The sequence below is a fragment of the Diceros bicornis genome, chromosome 34, assembly GCF_020826845.1.
Source record: "Diceros bicornis minor isolate mBicDic1 chromosome 34, mDicBic1.mat.cur, whole genome shotgun sequence".
Taxonomy (NCBI): domain Eukaryota; kingdom Metazoa; phylum Chordata; class Mammalia; order Perissodactyla; family Rhinocerotidae; genus Diceros; species Diceros bicornis.
Genome location: NC_080773.1, coordinates 11,369,111 through 11,392,545, shown reverse-complemented (window position 1 = coordinate 11,392,545; position 23,435 = coordinate 11,369,111). Strand labels below are relative to the sequence as shown.

The window sequence follows — 23,435 nt, the reverse complement described above, 5'->3', positions numbered from 1 at the left end:
TCAGTGTTCCATATTTTGGTCATTCTAATAGGTGTGTGGTAGTATCTCACTGTTATTTTAATTTGCATTTCCCCAGTGACATATGATGTGGAGCATCTTTTCATAGGCTTCTTTTCTGCCTGTATATTTTCTTTGATGAAGTTTCTGTTAAGGTCTTTGACTCATTTTTTTAATGTGGTTGTTTGTTTTCTTATTGTTGAGTTTTAAATGTTCTCTGTATATTTTGGATAATAGTCCTTTATCAGATGTGACTTTTCTCCCAATCTGTGGCTTGTGTTCTCATTGCCTTGAAATTGTCTTTCACAGAACAGTGTTTTTAATTTTAATGAAGTCCAGGTTATCACTTATTTCTTTCATGGATCATGCCTTTGGTGTTCTACCTATAATGTCATAACCAAACCCAAAGTCGTCTAGATTTTATACTGTTATCTTTTAGGAATTTTATAATTTTGCACTTTACATAAATCTACAATCCATTTTGAGTAAATTTTTGTGAAGGGTGCTTTATTTAGATTCTTCTTCTTCTTCTTCTTTTTTTTTTTTTTATTGAGGAAGAATAGCCCTGAGCTAACATCTGTTGCCAATCCTCCTCTTTTTGCTGAGGAAGATTGGCCCTGGGCTAACATCCATGCCCATCTTCCTCTACTTTACATGTGAGATGCCTGCCACAGCATGGCTTGATAAGCGGTGCATAGGTCTGCACCCGGGATCTGAACTTGCAAATCCTGGGCAGCCAAAGCAGAGCATGCGAACTCAACCATGGTGCCACAGGGCTGGCCCCTCTAGATTCATTTTTTTGCATGTGGATGTCCAGTTTTCCCAGAACCATTTGTTGAAAAGATTATCTTTGCTCCATTGTATTGCCTTTGCTCCTTTGTCAAAGATCAGTTGATTATATTTATGTGGAACTATTTCTGGGCTCTCTATTCTGTTCCATTGATCTATTTTTTTAATTGAATAAATTTGACATGTAACATTGTGTAAGTTTAAGATGTACAGCATGTTACTTTGATACATTTATATATTGTAATATGATTGTCAACATACTGATATTTATCACATTACATAATTATAGTACTATATTATTGTCTATATTCATTATACTGTGCATTAGATCTCTAGGCCTTATTTACTACTTGTTACAAGTTTGTACTCTTAAACACCATCATTCTTATCCTCCCCCCATCCCCTGGTAACACCATTTTACTCTCTGTTTTTTACAGGCTTAACCTTTTTTAGATCCCACATATAAGTGACATCATACAGTACTTGTCTTTCTCTGTCTGACTTATCTCGCTTAACATAAGGTACTTGAGGTCCATCCACATTGTCACAAATGGAAAGATATCCTCCCTTCTCATGGCTGAATAATATTCCATTGTGTATATGTACCACATCTTTTTTATCTATTCATCTGTTGATGGGTATTTGGGTTGCTTCCATATCTTGACTATTGTGAATAATGCTGTGATAAACATGAGAGAGTGCATGTTTGAAAACTTGTTGTGCATATCTTGTTGAAATCCTGTTTTCATTTCCTTTGGATATAGACCCAGAAGCAGAATTGCTGTATCGTATGGTAGATCTATTTTTAATTTTTCGAGGAACTTCCATATTGTTTTCCATAGTGTTTGGACCAATTTATAGTCCCACCAAAAATGTGTACGTGTTCCCTTTTCACCACAGCCTCTACAGCACCTGTTGTCTCTCGTCTTCTTGATGATAGCCATTCTAACAGGTGTGAGGTGATACCTCACTGTGGTTTTGATTTGCGTTTCTCTGATAATTAGTGATGTTGAGCATCTTTCCATGTGTCTGTTGGCCATTTTTTATCCTCTTTGGAAAAATGTCTATTTAGTTCTGCTCGTTTTTTAAACTGAATTGGTTTTTTTGTTGTTGTTAAGTTGACTGAATTCTTTATATATTTTGGATATTAACCCTGTATCCAATATATGGTTTGCAAAACCTTCCTCCCATTCTGTAGGTTGTCTTTTTATTTTGTTAGTTGTTTCCTTTGTTGTGCAGAAGCTTTTGAATTTGATATAGTCCCATCTGTTGATTTTTGCTTTTGTTTTTCATGCTTTGGCATCATGTAAAAAAAATCATTGCCAAGACCAATACCAATAAGCTTCTTCCATATGTTTTCTTCTAGTAGTTTTATGGTATCAGGTCTTATGTTTAAGTCTTTGATCCATTTTGAGTTAATTTTTGTGAGTCGTGTGAGATAGGGGTCCAATTTCATTGTTCTGCGTGTGTTTCTCCAGTTTTCCCAGGACCATTTGTTAAAGACACTCTATCTATTTGTCTATTCTTTTGCCACTACCACACTGTTGTGGTTGCTGTACCATTATAGGGAGTCTTGAAACTTTGTTCTTTTCTCCAACTTTGTTCTTTTCCATTACTATTGTGTTGGCTATTCTGGATCTTTTGCCTCTCCATATAAACTTTAGAATCAGCTTGCCAATATCCACAAAATAACTTGCTGGAATTTTTATTTGGATTGCATTGAATCTGTAGATCAAGTTGGGAGGAACTGATGTCTTGGCAATATTGAAGCTTCCCATTCATGAACATGGAATATCTTTCCATTTATTTATGTCTTCTTTGATTTCATTTATCACAATTTTGTAGTTTTCCTCATATAGATCTTGTACATATTTTGCTAGATTTATACCTAAATATTTCATTTTGGGGGGTGCTAATGTAAATGATACTGTTTTTAATTTAAAAATCCATTTGTTCATTGTTGGTATATAGGAAAGTGATTGACTTTTGTATATTAACTTTGTATCCTTTAACCTTGCTGTAATCCCATAGTAGTTCGAGGAGTTTTTGTGTGTGTGTCAGTTCTTTCAGATTTTCTCCATAGGCGATCATGTCATATGTGAACAAAGACATTTTTATTTCTTCCTTCCCAATCTGTATACCTTTTATGTCCTTTTCTTGTCTTATTTAATTAGCAAGGACTTCCAGTTCAATATTGAAAAACTGTGGTGAGAGGGGACCTCTTTGCCTTCTTCCTGATCTTAGTGAGAAAGCTTCAAGTTTCTCACCATTAAATATAATATTAGCTATAGGATTTTTGTAGATATTCTTTATCAGGTTGAGGAAGTTCCCCTCTATTACTAGTTTATTGAGAGTGTTTATCATGAATGTTAGATTTTTTCAAATGCTTTTTATGCATCTATTAATATGATCATATGATTTTTATTTTTTAGTCTGTTGATGTGATGAATTACATTAATTGATTTTCAAAGGTTGAACCAGCGTTTTATACTTGGGATAAATCCCATTTGGTTGTGATGTATAATTCTTTTTATATATTGTTGGATTCAAGTACTAATATTTTATTCAGGATTTTTGCATCTATTTTCATGAGAGATACTGGTCTGCAGTTTTCTTTTCTTGTAACATCTTGTCTGGTTTTGCCATTAGGGTAATTCTGGCCTCATAGAATGAGTTAGGAAGTATTCCCTCTGCTTCTATCTTCTGAAAGAGATTGTAGAGAATTTGAATAATTTCTTCCTCAATTGTTTGATAGGATTCAACAGTGAACCCATCTGGGCCTGGTGCTTTCTGTTTTGGAAGGTTATTAATTATTGATTCAATTTTATTTATACATTTATGCCTATTCAGATTGTCTATTTTATCTTGTATGAGTTTTGGCATATTGTATCTTTCAAGGAATTGTTCCATTTTATCTAGATTATCAAATTTGTGGGCATAGAGTTGTTTATAATTTCCTTTATTAGCCTTTTAATGTCCGTGGGATCTGTAGTGATGTCTCCTCTTTCATTTCTTATATTAGTAACTTATGTCTTCTGTCTTTTTTTCTTAGTTAGCCTGGCTAGAAGCTCAGTGATTTTACTGATCTTTTCAAAGAACCAGCTTTTAGTTTTGTTGGTTTTCTCTATTGATTTCCTGTTTTCAATTTCATTGATTTCTGCTCTAATTCTTATTATTTCTTTTCTTCCTTACTTTGGATTTAATTTGCTCTTTTTCTATTTCTTAAGGTGGAAACTTAGTTTATTGATTTTAGATCTTTATTCTTTTCTAATGTATACATTCATTGCTATAAATTTCCCTCTAAGCACTGCTTTCCCTGCACCCAACAAATTTTGATAATTTGTGTTTTTTTAATTTAGTTAAAAAATATTTTAAAATTTCTCTTGAGATTTCTTCTTTGACCCATGTATTATTTAGCATTGTGTTGTGTAATTTCCATGTATTTGGGGATTTTCCAGTTCTCTTTCTGTTATTGATTTCTAATTTAGTTCCATTGTTGTTTGAGAGTACACATTGTATGATTTCTATTCTTTTAAATTTGTTAAGGTGTATTTTATGGCCCAGAATGTAATCTATCTTGGTGAATGTTCCATGTGAGCTTGAGAAGAGAGGACTATTTTTTAACAATGCAAAACCAAGAGTCCCTTATAGAAAAGATTGATAAGTATGACTTTTTGTGTATAATACAAGTGACAAACATGATTCATTTTTTGGAAATTATCACTTAATAATAGTCTCAATAAGAGAAAAACACCAACCTAATAAAAAAATGGCCAGAATATTTTTAAAATTTCATAAAACAGGAACTGCAATAAGAACTAAACAGAAGTAATTATCCTTATAATATTATAAAAATAGTGATCAATATTATGATAAATGTAAATGAGAACTTTTGTTTTCACTTCTTATACTGGCAAAGATATAGAAATTTGTTATTAACTAAGTTGGCCATGGTGTGGGGAATGATATTCTCACACCCTCCTGGTAGGCCAGGTGAATTGGTACTGCCTCAATAGAGGTCAGTTGGAAATATCTTTCAAACTTTAAAATTCATGTATTGTTGGCCAGCAGTTCCAATTCTAGGATTTTATCCTACTGATGTCAGGCATATGCACAAGGATATTATTTATGGAAACATTGCTTTTATAATCATAGCAAAATTTTAGAAACAATGTCAATTTCTGCTAATGGAAATTGGTTAAATAAATTATTGTACATAAATTTAATTAAAATGTAGCACATTAAAGGAATGAGTTATATCTCTATGTATTAATATAAACCATTCTAAGAAGTATGAAGATGTGAAAATAGTAAGATGCAGAAATATGTATAAGCTAATATTTTTATCAAAAAATTTATTTATATGTGTAAATATGTACACACCCACATATATACAGACATGTACTTTCAAGGTGTACTTGTTGCATGGGGAAGAAAAACTTGGAGTCTGGAGTCTATAGTTGAGAGATGTACTTTTATCACAATGTACCATTTTCTTACTTTTGAATTATTATTACATGAAAAACCTAGGGCTGTTTAGGAACAGGAAGAAGGAGAAGCAGAGGAAGAGCTTCTGGGTCCACATCTCCAACCAGGTTCAGGTGCCTAGAGTGCAATGTGTTGCAGCTGGTTTGTGGGGACTCAGGCTTAGTTAAGGAGTGGGATTTGTATATTCTCCAACCCACCACTGTCCGTGTCTTTGTGTGGTGGGGAGTGGTTGCAGGTTGATTGAATGGACAGAGTGAGAATAGGGGAAAGGGTAGCCATTTGAATATGGTAGTTCTGGGAACTGTGAGGCTAGCATGGTGCCATCAAATCTGCCCTCTCAAGCTTCTGCCTTTATCCAGAAGAAGATCTTCAAGGAAGACTGCATATCTTCTACAAGATTGAAAGCTATGGCCCAGGTGAGATGATTCATCCTCTCTCCTTCCTGAAATATATTCTTTCCCCCAGGACACATGACCATTTGTTTTCATTATCCTGACCTTTCCAGAGCAAGAACATCTTTTCTAGAGCTTCCTAACCATTTCATCCCATTCCAGGCACACAGCCCTGGGATCTCCCTTTTAATTGCCATCTAATCTCCCTTCTAGTTGCAAACAAGTGTTTATAAGTTCTTTCTGTTAATCAAATGACATCTCCTTGGTTCATGTGGGGCCAAGAATCCTGATAGAGCAGAGATATTTGTTGGGAGTCCTGACATGCCCGAAAAGTTATGTGATGAGGTGGAGCTGAGTACTTAGGTTAGAGCTCACAGTGGAAAGCCATGATTATCTCCATGGGGAAGATTTCCTGGTAAGAAAAGATGGGAGGTAGTGTTGATGGGGCCAAGACTTCATTTGATGACACCCTCTTTGTGAATGGGTCATCACTTTTCATTAGTTTTCTGTAATTCAGGAAAAATAAAAATTTACATTTTATGATGGGGATGGTTACAAGAAGGATCAGCCCAAGGCATATGTTGTTGAGAATTGTGTCAGAGCTCAGACCAACGTTGAGGATCTTAAAGAAAGGGTAAGTCGAGTGCCTCTCTGTGATATATGTGCTTCTCCTAGAAATGCTGTTTATTAAATAAATTTGTTTCAATAGGGAAAAATATATTTATACTAAAATGTGTCATAAAAATGAACCAAGAGCTTCTAAAATCTCTTAAGTTATATACAAATTCTATTTTCTGTAATGAAGATAGTTAAATTCATTCTTATCAGATATTAAATATTGAAATAGCACTGAAAAATCTATAATAAAAAAAAAAAACAGCGTTTTCCCTGTCATTCAGTTTCAGTCCAACTCCCCAAAGGCACTGACCCTCAACTAATGGCATTTGCTCCCAGATTTCCAATTATTCTCACATTGTTATTTATTAAACAATTAAATATTTATGAGTATATTTATAGATTTTTCTACACCATTTTCATCGCCAAATTTGCAACTTTCTTGAGCTCCTGGTTGTCTTATAATCAAACTACACTTTAAAGTATAGCACACACTCAAATTGCCTTAAGGCAAAATAAAGGGTAAGCACAACAGTGCATTGAAACACATGTAAATAGTAGTACATATGCTAACATTCCGAAGAGTCCTGGACAACACTGTCTCTTCACCTTCTCACTTGGCAAAGTATTCAAAGAAAATAGTTGAGGCTCATCCAAATGTCACAACAGTATAAATGTGTTCCATGTGATAGTCTGGCTAGAAATTGTTGTAGCAAGTAAATTGGTGTTTGTTTTTGCCTAAAACCGTATAATGTTCACATATCAGTTCTTACGTTTGTTTAGTGTGTTTTCGAGTAAAAGATTCATTATATTGAAAAAGAAAAGTGTCATTGTAGAAATAGTGCTTTAATTTTTGGAAGCTTTTAAAGTAAAAAAATCATTCCTAAGTAGTCATCATGTGAGATAAGTTTGTGTAGCTTTTCATTTTTTGGTAAAGTTAATTTTTTGAGTGAATTTTTTTTCCTAGCTTCTAGTAAGTATTGCTAATATTTCAAAATGTGACAATGTCCCTATTACATACATATTAATAGCAATTTTCACATGGTTGAACGTTATTTCCTGAGGAATCTCTTATGGTCTTCCATGGTCACTGCTCATATCTGGACAGATTTTTCTTTATCTCTGCTTCCCAGCTATTGTCCTAGCTTTTCCATTTTATATTTACACTGGGACCTTCTCTTGCCCCTCTGCCATGTTCATTTTTTTTTTCTTGATCTCTTGTGTAAATCTTTGCTCTTTTACTCTCTGGTCTTGATATAACATATCCTCTATTACCTTTGTAGAAAAGATGGTCCATATAAAAGGCTGAAAGAAGGTATTTCTCTCCCCAAGCCAGTCAGTAAAGATTGGAGGAAGAGACTGCTTCTTTAAATGTCAACACAGCAGTGCAAGACTTCAAGGAACTTGATAAATTAAGGAAACATGACACCAGCAAAGGAACACAATAATTTTCCAGTAACCAACCCCATGGAGGTTGGAGATCCGCAATTTTCCTGATAAAGAATCCAAAATAGTTGTTTTTAGGACGCTCATTGAGAAACAACAAAACACAGAAAGACAGTTCAACAAAATCAGAAAAACAATTCACAAAGAATAAAATTTAACAAAAAGATAGAAATCATAAAAAAGAACCAGACAAATTCTGGAGCTGAAGAATACAATGAATGAAATGAGAAATGCAATAGAAAGCATCAACAGTAGACTTAATCCAACAGAAGAGGGAATCTGTGAAGTTATAGACAGATCATTTGAAATTATCCAGTCGGAGGAAAACAAAGAAAAAAGAATGAAAAAGAGTGAAGAAAATGTAAGACCTGAAAGCATAAAACTATTAGAGGAAACTATTAGAAGAAAACATAGGGAAATAGCTTCTTGACATTGGTCTGGGCAATGATTCTTTGGATATGACTCCAAAAGCACAGGCAACAAAAGCAAAAATAAACAAGTGGGACTACATCAAACTAAAAAGCTTCTGCACAGCAATGGAAAGTCAAAAAAATGAAAAGGCAACCTACAGAATGAGACAATATTTGCAAACTGTATATCTGATAAGCCATTAATATCCAAAATATGTAAGGATTTATACAACTCAGTAGCAAAAAAAAAAAATTAAAAAATGGGGAAAGGACCTGAGTAGACATTTTCCAAAGAAGATATACTAATGGCCAACTGGTACATAAATGGTGCTCACCATCACTAATGATTAGGGAAAAGCAAATCAAAACCACAATGAGATATCACCGTAGACCTGTTAGGATGGCTTTTATCAAAAAGACAACAGATAAGTGTTGGTGAGGATGTGAAGAAAAGGAAACCTTTGTATACTGTTGGTTGGAATGTAAATTAGTACAGCCATATAGAATACAGTATGAGAACTCCTCGAAAAATTAAAAATAGAACTACCATATGATCCAGCAGTCCCACTTCTGGGTATATATCCAAAGGAAACAAAATCAGTATCTTGAAGGGATGTCTGCACTCCCATGTTCATTTTGATTGCAGCATTATTTACAATAATGTCCATTGATGGATGAATGGATAAAAATAGATGTGAAAAATCTATCAATCTATCATGGAATATTATTCAGCCATGAGAAGGAAAGAAATCCTGCCATTTGTAACAACATGGATGTATCTACAGGACATTACGCTAAGTGAAATTAGCCAGACAGAGAAAGACAAATACTGTATGATCTCACTTATGTGTATATCTTTAAAAAAAAAGTCCAACTTCTAGAGGCAGAATAGAATGGTGGATACCAGGGGCTAGTGGGTGGAGGAGATAGGGATATGCTGGTCAAAGAGTACAAGCCTTCAGTTATAAGATGAATAAACTCTGGGGATCTAATGTACATTGTAGTGACTATAGTTAATAATGATGTGTTATGCACGTGAAATTTGCTGAGAGAGTAAACTCTAAGTGTTCTCACCGTGCACACACACAAGAAAAGGTGACGATGTGAGGTGTTGGATGTGTTAATTAACCTGATTGTGGTAATCATTTCACAAAGTATGTATATGTCAAATCATCACGTTATACACTTTAAATACATACAATTTATTTGTCAATTATACTTCAATAAAACTGAAAATATCTGTTTTAAATAAGAGAATAGAAAACAATAAAAGAGAAAAAAACGAAAGAAAAAAGGTACATAGGAGATACATATTTGAGCCTTAGCTTATCTAGAAATGTCTTATACAACCCTTACATTAGTGTGAATTTTGGCTGGACTCTAGTCAAGAATTCATTTCTCTCTCAGTATTCCAAAATTTGTTACATGCTTTGTTTTTTCATGTCAGGGTACCATTGAGCAGGCCGTCGGGTTTCTGTTTCCTGATGTCTTTCATGTGACCTGCTTTCTGATTGTTGAAAATGTTAGGATCTTCTCTATATTCCTATTATTCTAAAATTTTATCCTTTGATACCCTGCCAAGAGTTTACTAATTGTTTATGACTTGAGTTTTCAGGGGAGAAGGGGAAGCAGGAAGTTACTCCTCTTTATTGAAAATATACTATATACCAGTTGGCTTTTTAATTGGAATATTCCTCTTAATTGGATTTAATATATTTTTAAACAAGAATGGATCTTGGAATTCTCTCACCGTGCACAGAGTTTTTGTCTGCAGGAATTGGGTTGTGTGAGTCCTGCTCATTGATTAACAGTAATTGTATTCTTCACTCATATTACAGACTTTGAGCCCAGTTTTTTTGCTCTCCATTTCTCTCCTTTCCTGTAAAACTTTCCTTTACTTCCTCTACTTTTATGTTTTTCTTCTCTCCTTCCATCTTGAATTCATTTATTTTCATTACACAAGTATGACTCAAGTTTTTTTGTTTCAGGGATTTGTGATATTCAGGGATGTGTCCATAGACTTCTCTCAGGAAGAGTGGGCATGCCTGGACTCGACTCAAAGGAATTTGTACAGATACGTAATGTTGGAGAATTATAGCAACCTGGTCTCAGTCGGTAAGTATACCTATCTCCAAAAAGTCAGAGTTTGCCCTCTGGAATATTTGCTTCCCCCAGGAAGACTCTGTCAACTCCTTTCATACATCCTATGCATGTCTTCTCCCTGTTCCTAAAGAAACAGCTTGAGCTTTGTAGAGCTGGGAATGGGTAGCTTCATTGGGCCTAAGGCCAAAGCTCCATTGTCTCTGCTTTTTTGTGGCCCCTCCAATAGTGACATCATCTTTTATTTGCTGATCGCAGGACAGGATTTGAGTCCTGGGACACCTACAACATAAAAAGTCTCCTCTCTTCTCTTGTGAGTAGGACTTTCCATTCCCAAGCCAGACGTGATCTCTTTATTGGAGCAAGGGAAGGAGCCTTGGAGTGTTTTTGACAGTGAGCTGACAAGGGGCCTGTACATAGGTAAGTGATTGATGATCAGGCAAGGGGAGAGGTGTGCGGGATGTAACCTAGCTCAGTGAGGAGACCATATCTTTGAGGTCTTTTGGGAAATTTTCCTTCAAAGGCCCACAACTGTAGAGAAAAGTAAACCTCACCGTGAGCATCCAAACACCCATACCTCCACCTCCAACCTAACACTATCCATGCTCCGTTGCTCCCATATTTTCTTCCTATTCCTAGTAGGTATTTCTAATGACAAACATCTACTTTTGTTTGGGATCTAATTCCTTCCCATTGGTTTACTGTCTTTTGCCCTTTGGTCTATATATGTGTCATTCCCTTAAACATTTTGGTATTCAGTATGTTCACTTTTTTGATTCATTACTTTATTCATGTATTCATTTTTTCAACCAACACTTCCTTATATTCTATGTTGAGGAGGATATTTTTCTAGGATACATAGAGATTATAAAATATATGAGCTATTAAGAAACTTGTACCCTAGGATTGAGAAAAATCCTTCAAAAAGTAGAGTTAATTTTAAGAGGAGTCCAAACACTACAACCAGAAGAAATGGCTAAAGATTGAAAGGTGGAAAAGCCTCACAGAGCTGTAAGTGTTGGAGCCTTGGGAGCGATTATAGTCACCTCGGTAGAGAGTTTTGGGTGTAAAGGTTATGTGCTTGCAATGGGAAGGCAGAGGTTGCAGACAAGAAGAGATTGAGGTGAGGGAGGAGGATCAAGCAATGGGACGAATGCATGCAATGAATATAAAATAGAGTGGAGAGAGGGAGCAGATTGTGTGAATATAGATGATTCAGGGCAGAGGGCACAGTAAAGTACAAAAGTCCTGAGGCAGGCAGCTTCATTGTGTGTGAGGAGCACCAAGGTGGCAATATGGCTAGGTCAGAGTAAACAAAGAGGAGAGGAATATGAGATGTGATCAGAGAGGTGTATGTTGGAAAGAGTCCGTTTATGGTGACCTTGTAAATTGTGGTTGAACTTTTTCTGAGTGAAATAGGACATAAATAGAAGATTTTAAGCAGAGCTATGACATGATTAGATTTTTTTTCTTCCCCTCCCCCCCAAGCCCCAGTAGATAGTTGTATGTCATAGCTGCACATTCTTCTAGTTGCTGTATGTGGGACACGGCCTCAGCATGGCCGGAGAAGCGGTGCATCGGTGCGTGCCCGGGATCCGAACCCGGGCTGCCAACAGTGGAGCGCACGCACTTAACCGCTAAGCCATGGGGCCGGCCCATGATTAGATTTTTATTTTTTTAAAAATACTGGTTTTTTCTATTTACAGAAGAGGAAACTGAGGCACAAGAACTTGAAGTAACTTGTCCAACATCAACAACTAGTAAGTGTTGGAGATAAGGTTTGAACCCAAGCTGTACATGCTCTAAGCCCCTAAGCTGTGTTGCCTCGCCAAATCAAATCAAAAGGGTGTAGACATAGTGAACGTGTTTTCATCTGAATTACAGGTGAATAGATAGAAGTTAACTTTTAAAATGAGATATCACCTCACGCCCGTCAGAATGGCTATAATTAACAAGACAGGAAACAATATGTGTTAGAGAGGATGTGGAGAGAAGGGAACTCTCATACACTGCTGGTGGGAGTGCAAACTGGTGCAGCCACTACAGAAAACAGTATGGAGATTCCTCAAAAAATCAAGAATAGAACTACCATATGATCCAGCTATTCCACTGCTGGGTATTTATCCAAAGAACTTGAAAACACCAATGCGTAAAGATACATGCACCCCTGTGTTCATTGCAGTGTTATTCACAATACCCAAGACTTGGAAGCAATCTAAGTGCCCATCAAGGGACGAATGGATAAAGAAGATGTGCTATATATACACAATGGAATACTACTCAGCCATAAGAAACGATGAAATCCAGCCATTTGTGACAACATGGGTGGACATTGAGGGTATTATGCAAAGTGAAATAAGTCAGAGGGAGAAGGTCAAATACCGTATGATTTCCCTCATTAAGCAGTAGATAATAACAACATCAAAAAAACACATAGAGACAGAGATTGGATTGGTGGTTACCAGCGGGGAAGCGGGGAGGGAGGAGGGCCAAAGGGATAATTCAGCACATATGTGTGCTGATAGGTTGTAATTAGTATTTGGGTGGTGAACATGATGTAATCTATGCAGAAATAGAAGTATAATGATGTACACCTGAAATTTATACAATGTTATAAACCAATGTTACTACAATAAACAAAAAATTTAAAAAAAAAAGAGAGATGATTTCCAATAAAATTTTACTTCTAAGGTATATCAAAATTTAGAATATATTTATATTATTTTGATAATTGTCTACTCATAATAATTTTAATAAAACTCAATCCAGAAGAAAAAATAAATTAAAAAATAAAATGAATTTTTAAAATAAGTTTTTACATTCCATAAACAAATAGCTAACTATAACACACGTTATTACATGCATTTATATATATGTTTATATATACACACATTAGATGTTTAGAAATGCATCACAGATTTCCTCTAAAACGCTATGTTATGTGCCTTCCTATCTTAATAAACTTTTAGATATATTAAATCAGTATTATAATATCAATACATTATAATAGAGATATATTTGCATAATTAGGTTGGTTCCAAATTCTTCCAATTTCAATGTCTGATTGAAACTGCCATTCTTTTATGCATTTTTTTGTAAATGGATTTTTTCTCGTGATTGACTTTTTTAAAGCAGGCGATTTTTAAAGACTTTTCCAATAATGCATATAATGCATATATTCAATTTTATTACATCGTCTTCAGGAATGTGTACGTTTCTGAAAAATAAACCATTCCATGTTCTTTCTAGTCTTGGAATCAAGAACAGTACCTTGCCTATTTTTTTTTTCAAATAAAGAATTTTTTAATAGTGAAGGCCAAATTGTTTCAGAATATTTTACATTCAGGATTTATCTAACTGCCACCTCATGATTAGATTTACATTAAACAATTTTGTCTGATCTGATACTTAGGTAGGGTTATGTACTTCTTAATTTATCATATCAGGAGGTAAAGACAAGTTTTCTCATTACATGATGGTAATTTTGATCAAGTAGATATGGAGATGACTGCCAGATTTTTCCATTGGAAAGGTATATTTTCCCCCTTATAACTACTGGATGATCTGTGCACTGAGACTTGGAGACTGTATAACTGTCCTCCAGAAATCTTTTACCCAAAAGGCTTGACATTCATTGGTTCTTATTCAAAGCAATTATTAAATTGAGCCTATAAAATGGTGAGATTCTAATGATCACCTTTTTCTGCATTTATTAGTTGGCCTTGCTTTTGTTAAGAAGAGCTTTTCCTCTCTACTTTTGTTGAGAAACATTACAGATTCATTGATTCTTTTTAAATTAAATATCTTATAATCCATTGTAATCATTTTTCTTTTTGATGATTAAGTTGTCTCAAATTTGGCCATTGGGGGCCTCACTCAGCTAGCTTCTGCATCCTTTTTCCAGGTCTACATGAGTCTTTAATGACCTTCTTTTTTCTGGCACAAAAATATGTTCCCGGTTCATCTTGTATTTTCCCTGCCCCGCTCTTGGAATTAGCCAACCCATTAAGAAGCCTTAGTTTCTTTTAATAAGGAATGGTGTTCATCAACCAATATCTGAGTGTTCAGTGTCCTCATTACTACTGGGCTGTCATTGCTTCTGTTCCCATTCAGTGGAAAGAGACAGGAAACATATTTTTATCATTCAATCATACCAATAACTCTAAATTCAAATCCAAGAGACAAGATTCTGTCTCATTTTTATGCATTTCAATTTTGTAACTTTCCCTTTAACAGTGAAAAGACTCTATTTCCCACAAAATGAATATATTTACTGAAGTCTTTTGTCCTAAATGCCGCAGAATAGATGCAGAATTAGAATACCAACAGAACTACTGACAAAAAAACCTACTAAGACAAGTTCAAGATTTCTTACAGTTTTGTTTTGTTTTCCTTTTTTTGTTTGTTTGTTTTTTGCTTAGAATGTGTTACACTAAGGATTTCCAGAGTATACTTTGAAAAGTTGTTAGATTAATTCTTTTCTCTGCATTTTCAACCTAATATACAGTTTATTTTAACTGTTGAGTTTAGATGTTTTTAGTTTACATTTGGAATATATAAAACATTTACATAATTCAAAAGTCAAAACTATATAAAAGTTATACTTAGAAAAGTCATGTGTGCATCCCTATCTGCTTAATCCATTGCCACCCCCACTCTAGGTATCCTTTTTTTTTTTTTTTTTGGTTAGTCTGATTTATCCTTTCTGTATTTATTTTTTCAGAAATAAAGTGTGTTCACATTTATATTCTCAATTCTCCTTTCCTCTTTTACATGGGATATTATTCTCTCTGCACTCTTTTTTACTGTCTTTGTTTTCTTTTTATTATGATTATTAACAAGATGTTGTGGAAATCATTGCATATAGATACAGTGACAAAAATTGAAAAGGTATATAATATTGACTTTTCTTTCTTGGTGTTCTATGTGTTGACTTTTGCCATAATCCATTAATTATTAGAATAATTCCAACAATTAGTAGAATTTCCGTGTAGACAATCACAAAACTTGCAAATATTTTCAGTTTTGTTTCTTGCTTTCCTATGCTTGTAACTTTAGTGCTTTGTTGTAGTCCTACTGCAGTGGCTACACCATCCAGGAAATGTTTAAGAGTAATGTTACTGTGTATTTTCATCTTTTTTCATGATTTTTATGGGCATGATTTTTTTCTTCTTTTTTTAATTTTAAATTTTGGAATAATTTTATATTTACGGAAATAGTATAGAGAGTTCCCATATAGCCCTCACCCAATATCAATTCTCCCTAGTTATTGTGGTATATTTGTCAAAACTAAGAACCCAAGGTTGGTATATTACTATTAACTAAACTGCGGAATGTATTCAGATTTCATGGTTTTCCACTAATGTCCTTTTTCTGTTAGAGGATCTAATCCAGGATACCACATTGTGTTTAGTTTTTTGTTTGTTTGTTTAAGAAATATCAAACTGCTCAGCTTTTTTATGTTTTTTTAGGAAGATTGGCCCTGAGCTAACATCTGTTGCCAATCTTCCTCCTTTTATTCTTTTTCCTTCCAAAAGCCCCAGTAGATATAGTTGTATGTCATAGTTGTACATCCTTCTAGTTGCTCTATGTGGGACGCTGCCTCAGCATGGCTTGATGAGCAGTGAGTAGGTCCACACCCAGGTTCCGAACCAGTGAACCCTGGGCCACCGAATTTAACCACCATGGCACCAGGCCAGCCCCTGTATTTAGTTTTATTTAGACCATTTAGTTTGTATTTAGACCATGTCTCTTGGTCTGTGACAGTTTCTTGGTTTTTCCTTGTTTATGTCCTTGACAGTTTTGAGGAATACTGGTCAAGTGTTTTGTAGAATATCTCTCAATTTGTATTTGTCTGATGTTTTTCTGATGACTAGACTGGATTTTGGGGTTTTGGGAAAGAATACCACAAAGGTGAATTTGGGCTTGATTTTAAACTTTCATTGTTATCTGTATTTTTGCTGTATTTTTATGAGGATACACTTTATTAGTATAAGGAAATTCTATTTTATTCATAGTGTAATAAGGGTTTACTTATGATTGGATGCTGAATTTTGTTTAGTTATTTTTTCTTCTGGGATCATGGTTTTTTTTCCTTTAATATAGTGACATATTAATAAATATAAATAAATAAAAATATGTTTTAATTTTATATTCTTAGAATGAATTCAATTGGTCATGATGTTATTTTTTATTAAATTACTAGATCCAATTCGGTAATATTTTGTTTAGAATCTGTACATCTATATTCATTAATTAGATTGAATCATAATTTTTCTTTCTAATACTGTCCCTGTCTCATTTTGTACCAGCCTCATCAGATGAATTGAGACTATTCTCTTTTGTTCCTCTTTTAATTTTTTTTCAATATTTTGGGGGGAAACATACATAAAGACGTGATTATAAAATGTATTTTACATTTCAAGTAATAAGAACACTCACATAACTACCACGCCACATTTTTCAATAGTATGTTTTGTAACTCACTAATGATGTACAATCAAATCTTGTATTTTAGCAGCATTAGAGTTGCTTTTTATCTCTGCTTAGAACAACCCAATACCTAACAAGGTTCATCTATTTAATTTTGTTTTTGATATTTTTGTATTTATTATTTAATTTTATTTTATAATTTTCTAAAATATTTACAAAGTTCCAATGTCAGATCTACAAAACAGCATATACTCACAGAAGTCTAGCTTCCATTCTTGGCCCCTCCCACTGTTTTCATTCCCTCCAACATAGGAGATCTTTTATAAACTTTATGGTTTATCCTTCCATTGTTTTGTTTAATGTGAGCACATAATGTATATATCTTCATACACTCCCTTTCTATATAAATGGTAGCATACACTAGATACAGTTTACTCCACCTTGCTCTTTTACTTAGAAAATATATCATGATGATTATGCCATAGAAACACATAGATGCTTCTCGTTTCTTTATACAGTTGCATAGAACTCTGTTGTGTGCATATACTATAATGAATTCAAGTAGTACCACGTTGGTGGCTATTTGGACTGATTCTAGTCATTTGTTCTTACAAATAGTTTTGTGGTGGATACTTCTGCATAAATCTTTTCAGATTCTTCCCAGAAAGTATATGTTTGGGTTCCGAGAACTAGGACTGCTGGGTCAAAGGATAAATGCTTATATAATTTTGCTAGAAACTGGCAGATATCCCTCTATAGTGGTTGTATCATTTTTATTTGCTACACTGAATGTGTGAGAGAGACTTATTTACCTATAGCCTTCCAACAGACTGTGTTATCAAACTTTTAGTTTTTTGCCAAAGTACATTTTGAATTTGTTCCAGAATTTGAGAATCATTGATTTAAACTTTTCCTAATTGCTTTCCTCCTTTCCTTTCTATATCACTTTTCAATTTCTATACTTTCTTTATCTCTCAAATTGCACCACCATATCAGAACTATATATTCTATTCACATTTATAGACATTTATGTCAGTGTAATTCTCCCTTTTCTCTTCTAAGTTTTGTGACTTCCAAGGAAAAAAAGTGAATGTTTTTGTTTGTGTTTTCTTTCAGAATATAAATCTAGGTGTGAGAACAAGAAATTCTCTCTCAAAAAGGATAATTATGAAATAGATTCATCCCAATGTGTTAAAACGGAAGGATTTACAAAGCATGAACTTAAACAGGGATCTCAGGGAAGACATTTGAGCCAAGTGTCATCTACCTCTGAAGCCATGTCCACTTTCATTCAGCACACATCTCTTTCTCTCCATCAAACATTTAATACGGAAGAGAAATCTTATGAATGCAAAAAATACAAAAATGCCTGTGGAGAAGACTCACCACTTACTACAAATCAAGAAAGTCATACTGGCAAGAAATTCTATGACTATAAGGAATATGAGAAGGCCCTTAGTAGGACTTCAAAACTTAGTTCATCTCATATAGTGCATATTGGTATGAGAACCTATGAGTGTGAAGAATGTAGGACATCTTTGAATACTGGCTCAGACTTTATACAACATCAGATAATTTTTACTAGGGGAAAATCTAATGAATTTAAGGAAAGTGGAAAGGCCTTTACTAATGCCTCACATTTTTTTCTACATCATAGCATTTATACAAGTGAGAAACCCTTTAAATGTAAGGATTGTGTTAGAGAATTTAATAATGGTACAGCCCTTATTCGTCATCAGAGAATTCATACTGGTGAAAAACCCTATGAGTGTAATGAATGTGGAAAGGCCTTTAGTACTAGTTCAATATTTAGAGTACATCAAAGGATTCACACAGGTGAGAAACCCAATGAATGTAAAGAATGTGGAAAAGCCTTTCGTCATTCCTCATACCTTACTCAACATCAAAGAATTCATACTGGTGAGAAACCTTATAAATGTAAGTATTGTGTTAGGGCATTTAGTAATGTTTCAGCCTTCATTCGGCATCAGAGGATTCATACTGGTGAGAAGCCCTACAAATGTAAGGAATGTGAAAGAGCCTTTAGTACTGCCTCAATACTTACAGCACATCAGAGAATTCACTCAGGTGAGAAACCCTATGTATGTCATGAATGTGGGAAGGCCTTTCGTCAATCTTCAGACCTTAATCAACATCAGAGAATTCATACTGGTGAGAAACCCTATAAATGTAAGGAATGTGGAAGGGCATTTCGTCGTTCATCAGAACTTTCTCGACATAAATTAATTCATGCTGGTAAGAAATTGTATGAATGTAAGCAATGTGGAAAAATCTTGAGTAGAGATTCAATACTTATACAACATCAGAAAATTCATACTGGTGAGAAAGCCTGGGAATGTAATGAGTGTGGGAAAGTTTTTACTTGTGCAACATACCTGACACGGCATCAGCGAGTTCATACTGGTGATAAACCATACACTTGTAACAAATGTGGGAAAGCCTTTCTTCGTTCTTCAGACCTTACTCTACATCAAAGAATTCATACTGGTGAGAAACCCTATGAATGTAAGGAATGTGGGAAGGCTTTTGCAAGAGGTTCAAATCTTAATCGCCATCAAAAAGTTCATAATGGTAAGAAATAGGATGAAAGGATGCTTTGTAAGACTTTTAAGCATGTCTTTTAGGTAACATAACATGAGAGATAAACCCTAGAAACAGAATTAATATAAGAAATTCTAAGAAATACATTGGTGAGAAGAATGAAAATATAATTAATATGAGAATGCCTTATGTGTTTCACAGTTTGACTGCCATAAGAAGAAAGTGAATATTGGAAGGCCTTTATCAACAGTTCATTTTTTTCCAAATTTCAAAAACTTTCTAATCATGAGTGTAGAAAGTGAAAAATCTTTGTTGTCCCATTTTGATTATTTAAAAATACTTTAAATCCACTTTATTTTTTATTTAGCTATAGTTAGTTTGGTTTATGCATAGCTAAAATACTGTATTATTGTAGGTTGTGCATTAAAATTGTAAATTTATTTTGTTCTCATCGAAATTCTTATTACAGTACCACTTATTCAGTAACTATTGCCTAATGCTTTTTATGCACAGTTTAGTGACATTTTATATTCTTAGTGTTATAGTCTTGGATTTAATGACAGTCCTTTTATACCCCAACATTCAATTTGGAGAATCTTCAATTGATCTTTTTAAAATAAGTTTCTACCTATGTATCTTTGCATCTGTACCATTTTATTTAAAATGTTGCTTTAAGATATATATTTTAATGTTGATACAACTGTATCTTTATTTGTATATATAAATTATATTTTCTTTTTATAAAATTTATATTTTATTGTAGTAATTTTCTCTGAATTTTTAAAGAACTACAAAGAAGCCAACAAAGTTACCTTTAATCCTCCAAGGGGATATAACTGTTGTCAAATTGTTGGAACAAATCCTTTCATAAACTTTTTTAAAGAAAATGTAATCATATTATTCAAATAGTTTCACAAATTGCCTTTCTAATGACAAAATACATCACACATAACATTCCATGTAAGTGTATTAATAGTGTTACTATATGTGACTGTACCATTATTTTTACCAAACATCTGTGATGAAATAGTGTGATTGACTCCACTTTTTGTGATTATAAAGAATGCCACATTTAGCATCCTATTTGACACAGTATATTTGCTTATCTGGTTTTCATTACTGAAATAATCCATGCATACCTTTTAACATGTACAGATTTTTAAACATGACAGATTGAGCTGACGTCCCTTTTGACCATGCTGTGCTAACCATTTTTCTCCTCCCATATTACTTCTTGTTGCAGAGTTTTCCTAATGATTTTGCATAAATATAAGTATTTGTGGGAACATTTAATTTTTTAAAAAATTATTCATTTCCATTTCAATGTATTCATGTTCAAAAATTTGTTAATATATATTATTATACTTTATGTGATATGGACATGGCTGTATTCACTAGAATACTTGGGTCTTGTAAGGATAAAATGAGTTAATATATATAAATGGCTTATGATTGAGACTGTAACATACTCAGTAAATATAATCCATTGTCAAAATTATTTTTTCCTTTGGCTGTTTTATTGTTTATGGAATGGATCTTAACTATGATGCACACTTGACTTAATATCAGAAATTTAATATTGAAGAAAAACCTTAAACCCAGTGAATATAGCAAAGTCATCATCATTCATTCCTTCTTGGTCATGAGATGATTCATCCTGAAGAAAAAAACCGTAAAAATAATGAATAATGCTTTCATTCAAATCTAACCCTTTATGCTGAATCCTAAAATTCCTATGAGCATGAAACACCGTCGAGAATATTATTGCTCACATCATCTGGCTGATTAAACAATAATATTAGATTGTGGGAACATCTGACTCTTGATCCAATGCACATTTAAACCAACATTTGATTAAGGATGAAACAAAAACTTAAACTACAATTTCTTTGGACGCAAAGGACACAGAGTATTATACACAGCAAACCCTGTGGGAGGTGGGCAAAGTTACTCGCAGGAGAACTTACAGCTCTAAATCAAGACATGTATTACAATATCAGAAAAAATGAAAATAAACTAAGCAAAGATTATATAGGCTATACATGTAACTATTAATAATTTAAAAAAATAAAGAATACGTGTATCAAAGCTATAAATCACCAGAATTGACTTTAGAAGATTTAGAACGATTAGTAGTGCAGTGAAATTAAATTAGAGACAGATTTTTGTTACCTGTACAGAAAACTACATCCATATCGTCTATAGAGGCAAAATTCTCCCAATATCAAGAACTATTGTATATCAAAAGATAGCAAGATTGACATCTAAGTCTATTACTTTCATAACTCTAATTTTAAACCTGAATTAGGAAGGTTATAAAATAAATTTCATTTTAGTTTCAATTATGAAGGTATGTACAACATCCTAAATAAGATATATCTAACTTTTCTAACTCCCATGGTGTACTCAGATAAATTATTTTAAAGATAAAACTGTTATCCTTTGATATCTTACTTTTAAATTGCACAAAGTGACATCAAAGATATGACCTAGCTATCTATGTTTAGGAAGTTTCTTTTTACCCTTGGTTTGTAAAGTTTACTTTTCAAATGCCAGGATTCACAGGTAGAAGTCTCCCAAAAACATTCTCTGCACTCCACTTTTTTCAATTGGCCTGAGGATTTGCAGGGCCCTGTATCATTCAGGCTCAGTAAGGAGATAGAAAATGTACCAGATATTTATTTTGTAGTTTACATGCAGTAAAATTTTCGTCTCTTTGTTGGATGTACAATTCTATGACTTCTTAAAAATGTATAGTTTTGAAAACACTACCACAATAATGCTACACAACATTCCATTACCCACCAAAACTCCCTTATACTGCTTCTTGGGAATCACACCCTGCCCCCACTTATAAATAATCACTGTCAACCACTGATCTTTTTTGTTCCAAGATTTTTACCTTTTGCAAAATGTTTTATAAATGGAATCATACAATATGTAACCTTTTATAAATGGAATCATACAGTATGTAACCTTCTTTCTCTTAACAAAATGCCTTTGAAACTCTCAAGTTGTTGCATATATCAATAGTTAACTGCTTTTTATAGCTGAGTAATATTCCAATGCCTAGATGCACCACAGTTCATTTATTCATTCACTCGTTGGAGGATATTTGGATTGTTTCCAGTTTGGGGGCATTATAAATCAAGCTGTTATAAGGTTAGTGTATAGATTCTTGTCTGAAAATAAGGTTTTATGTTAGTAGCATAAATACTGAGGAGTGAGATTGCTTGGCCATATGGGAAACATATGCTCAATTTTATAAGAAATTGCCAGATATTTTTCCAGAGGGCCGTCGTAGGCAGCCTCTAAGATGGCCCTCATAGATCCCCCCTCCCACTATTCAAAATGCCCTTGGATCATCACCTCTTGAGTTTGAGCTGCATATAGTGATTTGCTTATAACAAACAGAAGGAGGCAAGAGTGAATGGGAAATCACTTCTGAGAGTTTACCATACAGCTCTGTCTTGAGTGCCCTCTCTTTCTCTTAGAGCCCTTGCCCTTGAGTAAACAAGCTTTCTTGCTGTAAGTAGCCCTGTGGAGAGGCCCATGTGGCATACAACTGGTATTTTCAGCCAGTGGCCTGGGAGGATCTGAGGCCTGCCCAAAGCCATGTGAGTGAGCATGGAAGTGGATCTTAGAAGCACTGAACACTGTTACCTCTAGTTCTCTAGGGTGCTTCTATCTTTGGCCTTGAATATTTTCCTTACATGTATGTGCTGAGCAGTATAAGCAGGTCTCTCTACAAATCTCTGGAGTTCTCTCTCTGCATTTTTCTTCTCTCTAGTACTCTGTCCTGTAAACTCTAGCCATTGTGATCTCTCCAGACTCAGCTCTGTCTCCTCAACTAAGGGAGTCCATCAGACGCCGCCTGGTTTTTCCTTTCTTCCTTGTAGTCTGTGAATTTTCTCAAGGCAGTAAGATAGTGTAATCATAGAACTCCCGTCAGTTGTTTTCCATCTCTCAGGGACCACTGGCCTTCATCACCTGATGCCCAGTGTTTTGAAAATCATTGTTTCATATATTTTGGTACAGTTTTTATTTTTTTGGTTCTTTCGGGTAGTACAGTATATCTAGTCCCTGTTTCTCCATCTTGGCCAGAAACAGAAGTTTTCATCCAATGACTTCTTTTATATGTAATTTTTTTTCATTTTTTATTATGGTAAAATATGTATAACACAAAATTTGCCATTTTAGCCAT

The 23,435-nt window shown here is 34.1% G+C and overlaps 1 protein-coding gene across 3 annotated transcripts in view; it reads left to right on the top strand.

Annotated features, from left to right (window-relative positions):
• Positions 1-19,634, top strand: part of LOC131396791 (zinc finger protein 383-like) — a 69,100-nt gene extending 49,466 nt beyond the window's left edge. The window contains exons 1-5 of one of the 3 annotated variants that reach the window (XM_058529212.1): positions 5,620-5,690; positions 10,126-10,252; positions 10,559-10,657; positions 11,944-11,997; positions 17,786-19,634. In XM_058529212.1, the coding sequence (XP_058385195.1) occupies positions 5,682-5,690; positions 10,126-10,252; positions 10,559-10,657; positions 11,944-11,997; positions 17,786-19,272 (1,776 nt within the window). In that variant the 5' untranslated portion in view covers positions 5,620-5,681 and the 3' untranslated portion in view covers positions 19,273-19,634. Of the gene's footprint in view, positions 1-5,619; positions 5,691-10,125; positions 10,253-10,558; positions 10,658-11,943; positions 11,998-17,785 lie in introns of those variants that run through there. The other 2 variants (XM_058529211.1, XM_058529213.1) reach the window with 2 other exon arrangements.
• The last annotated feature ends 3,801 nt before the right edge of the window (positions 19,635-23,435 follow it).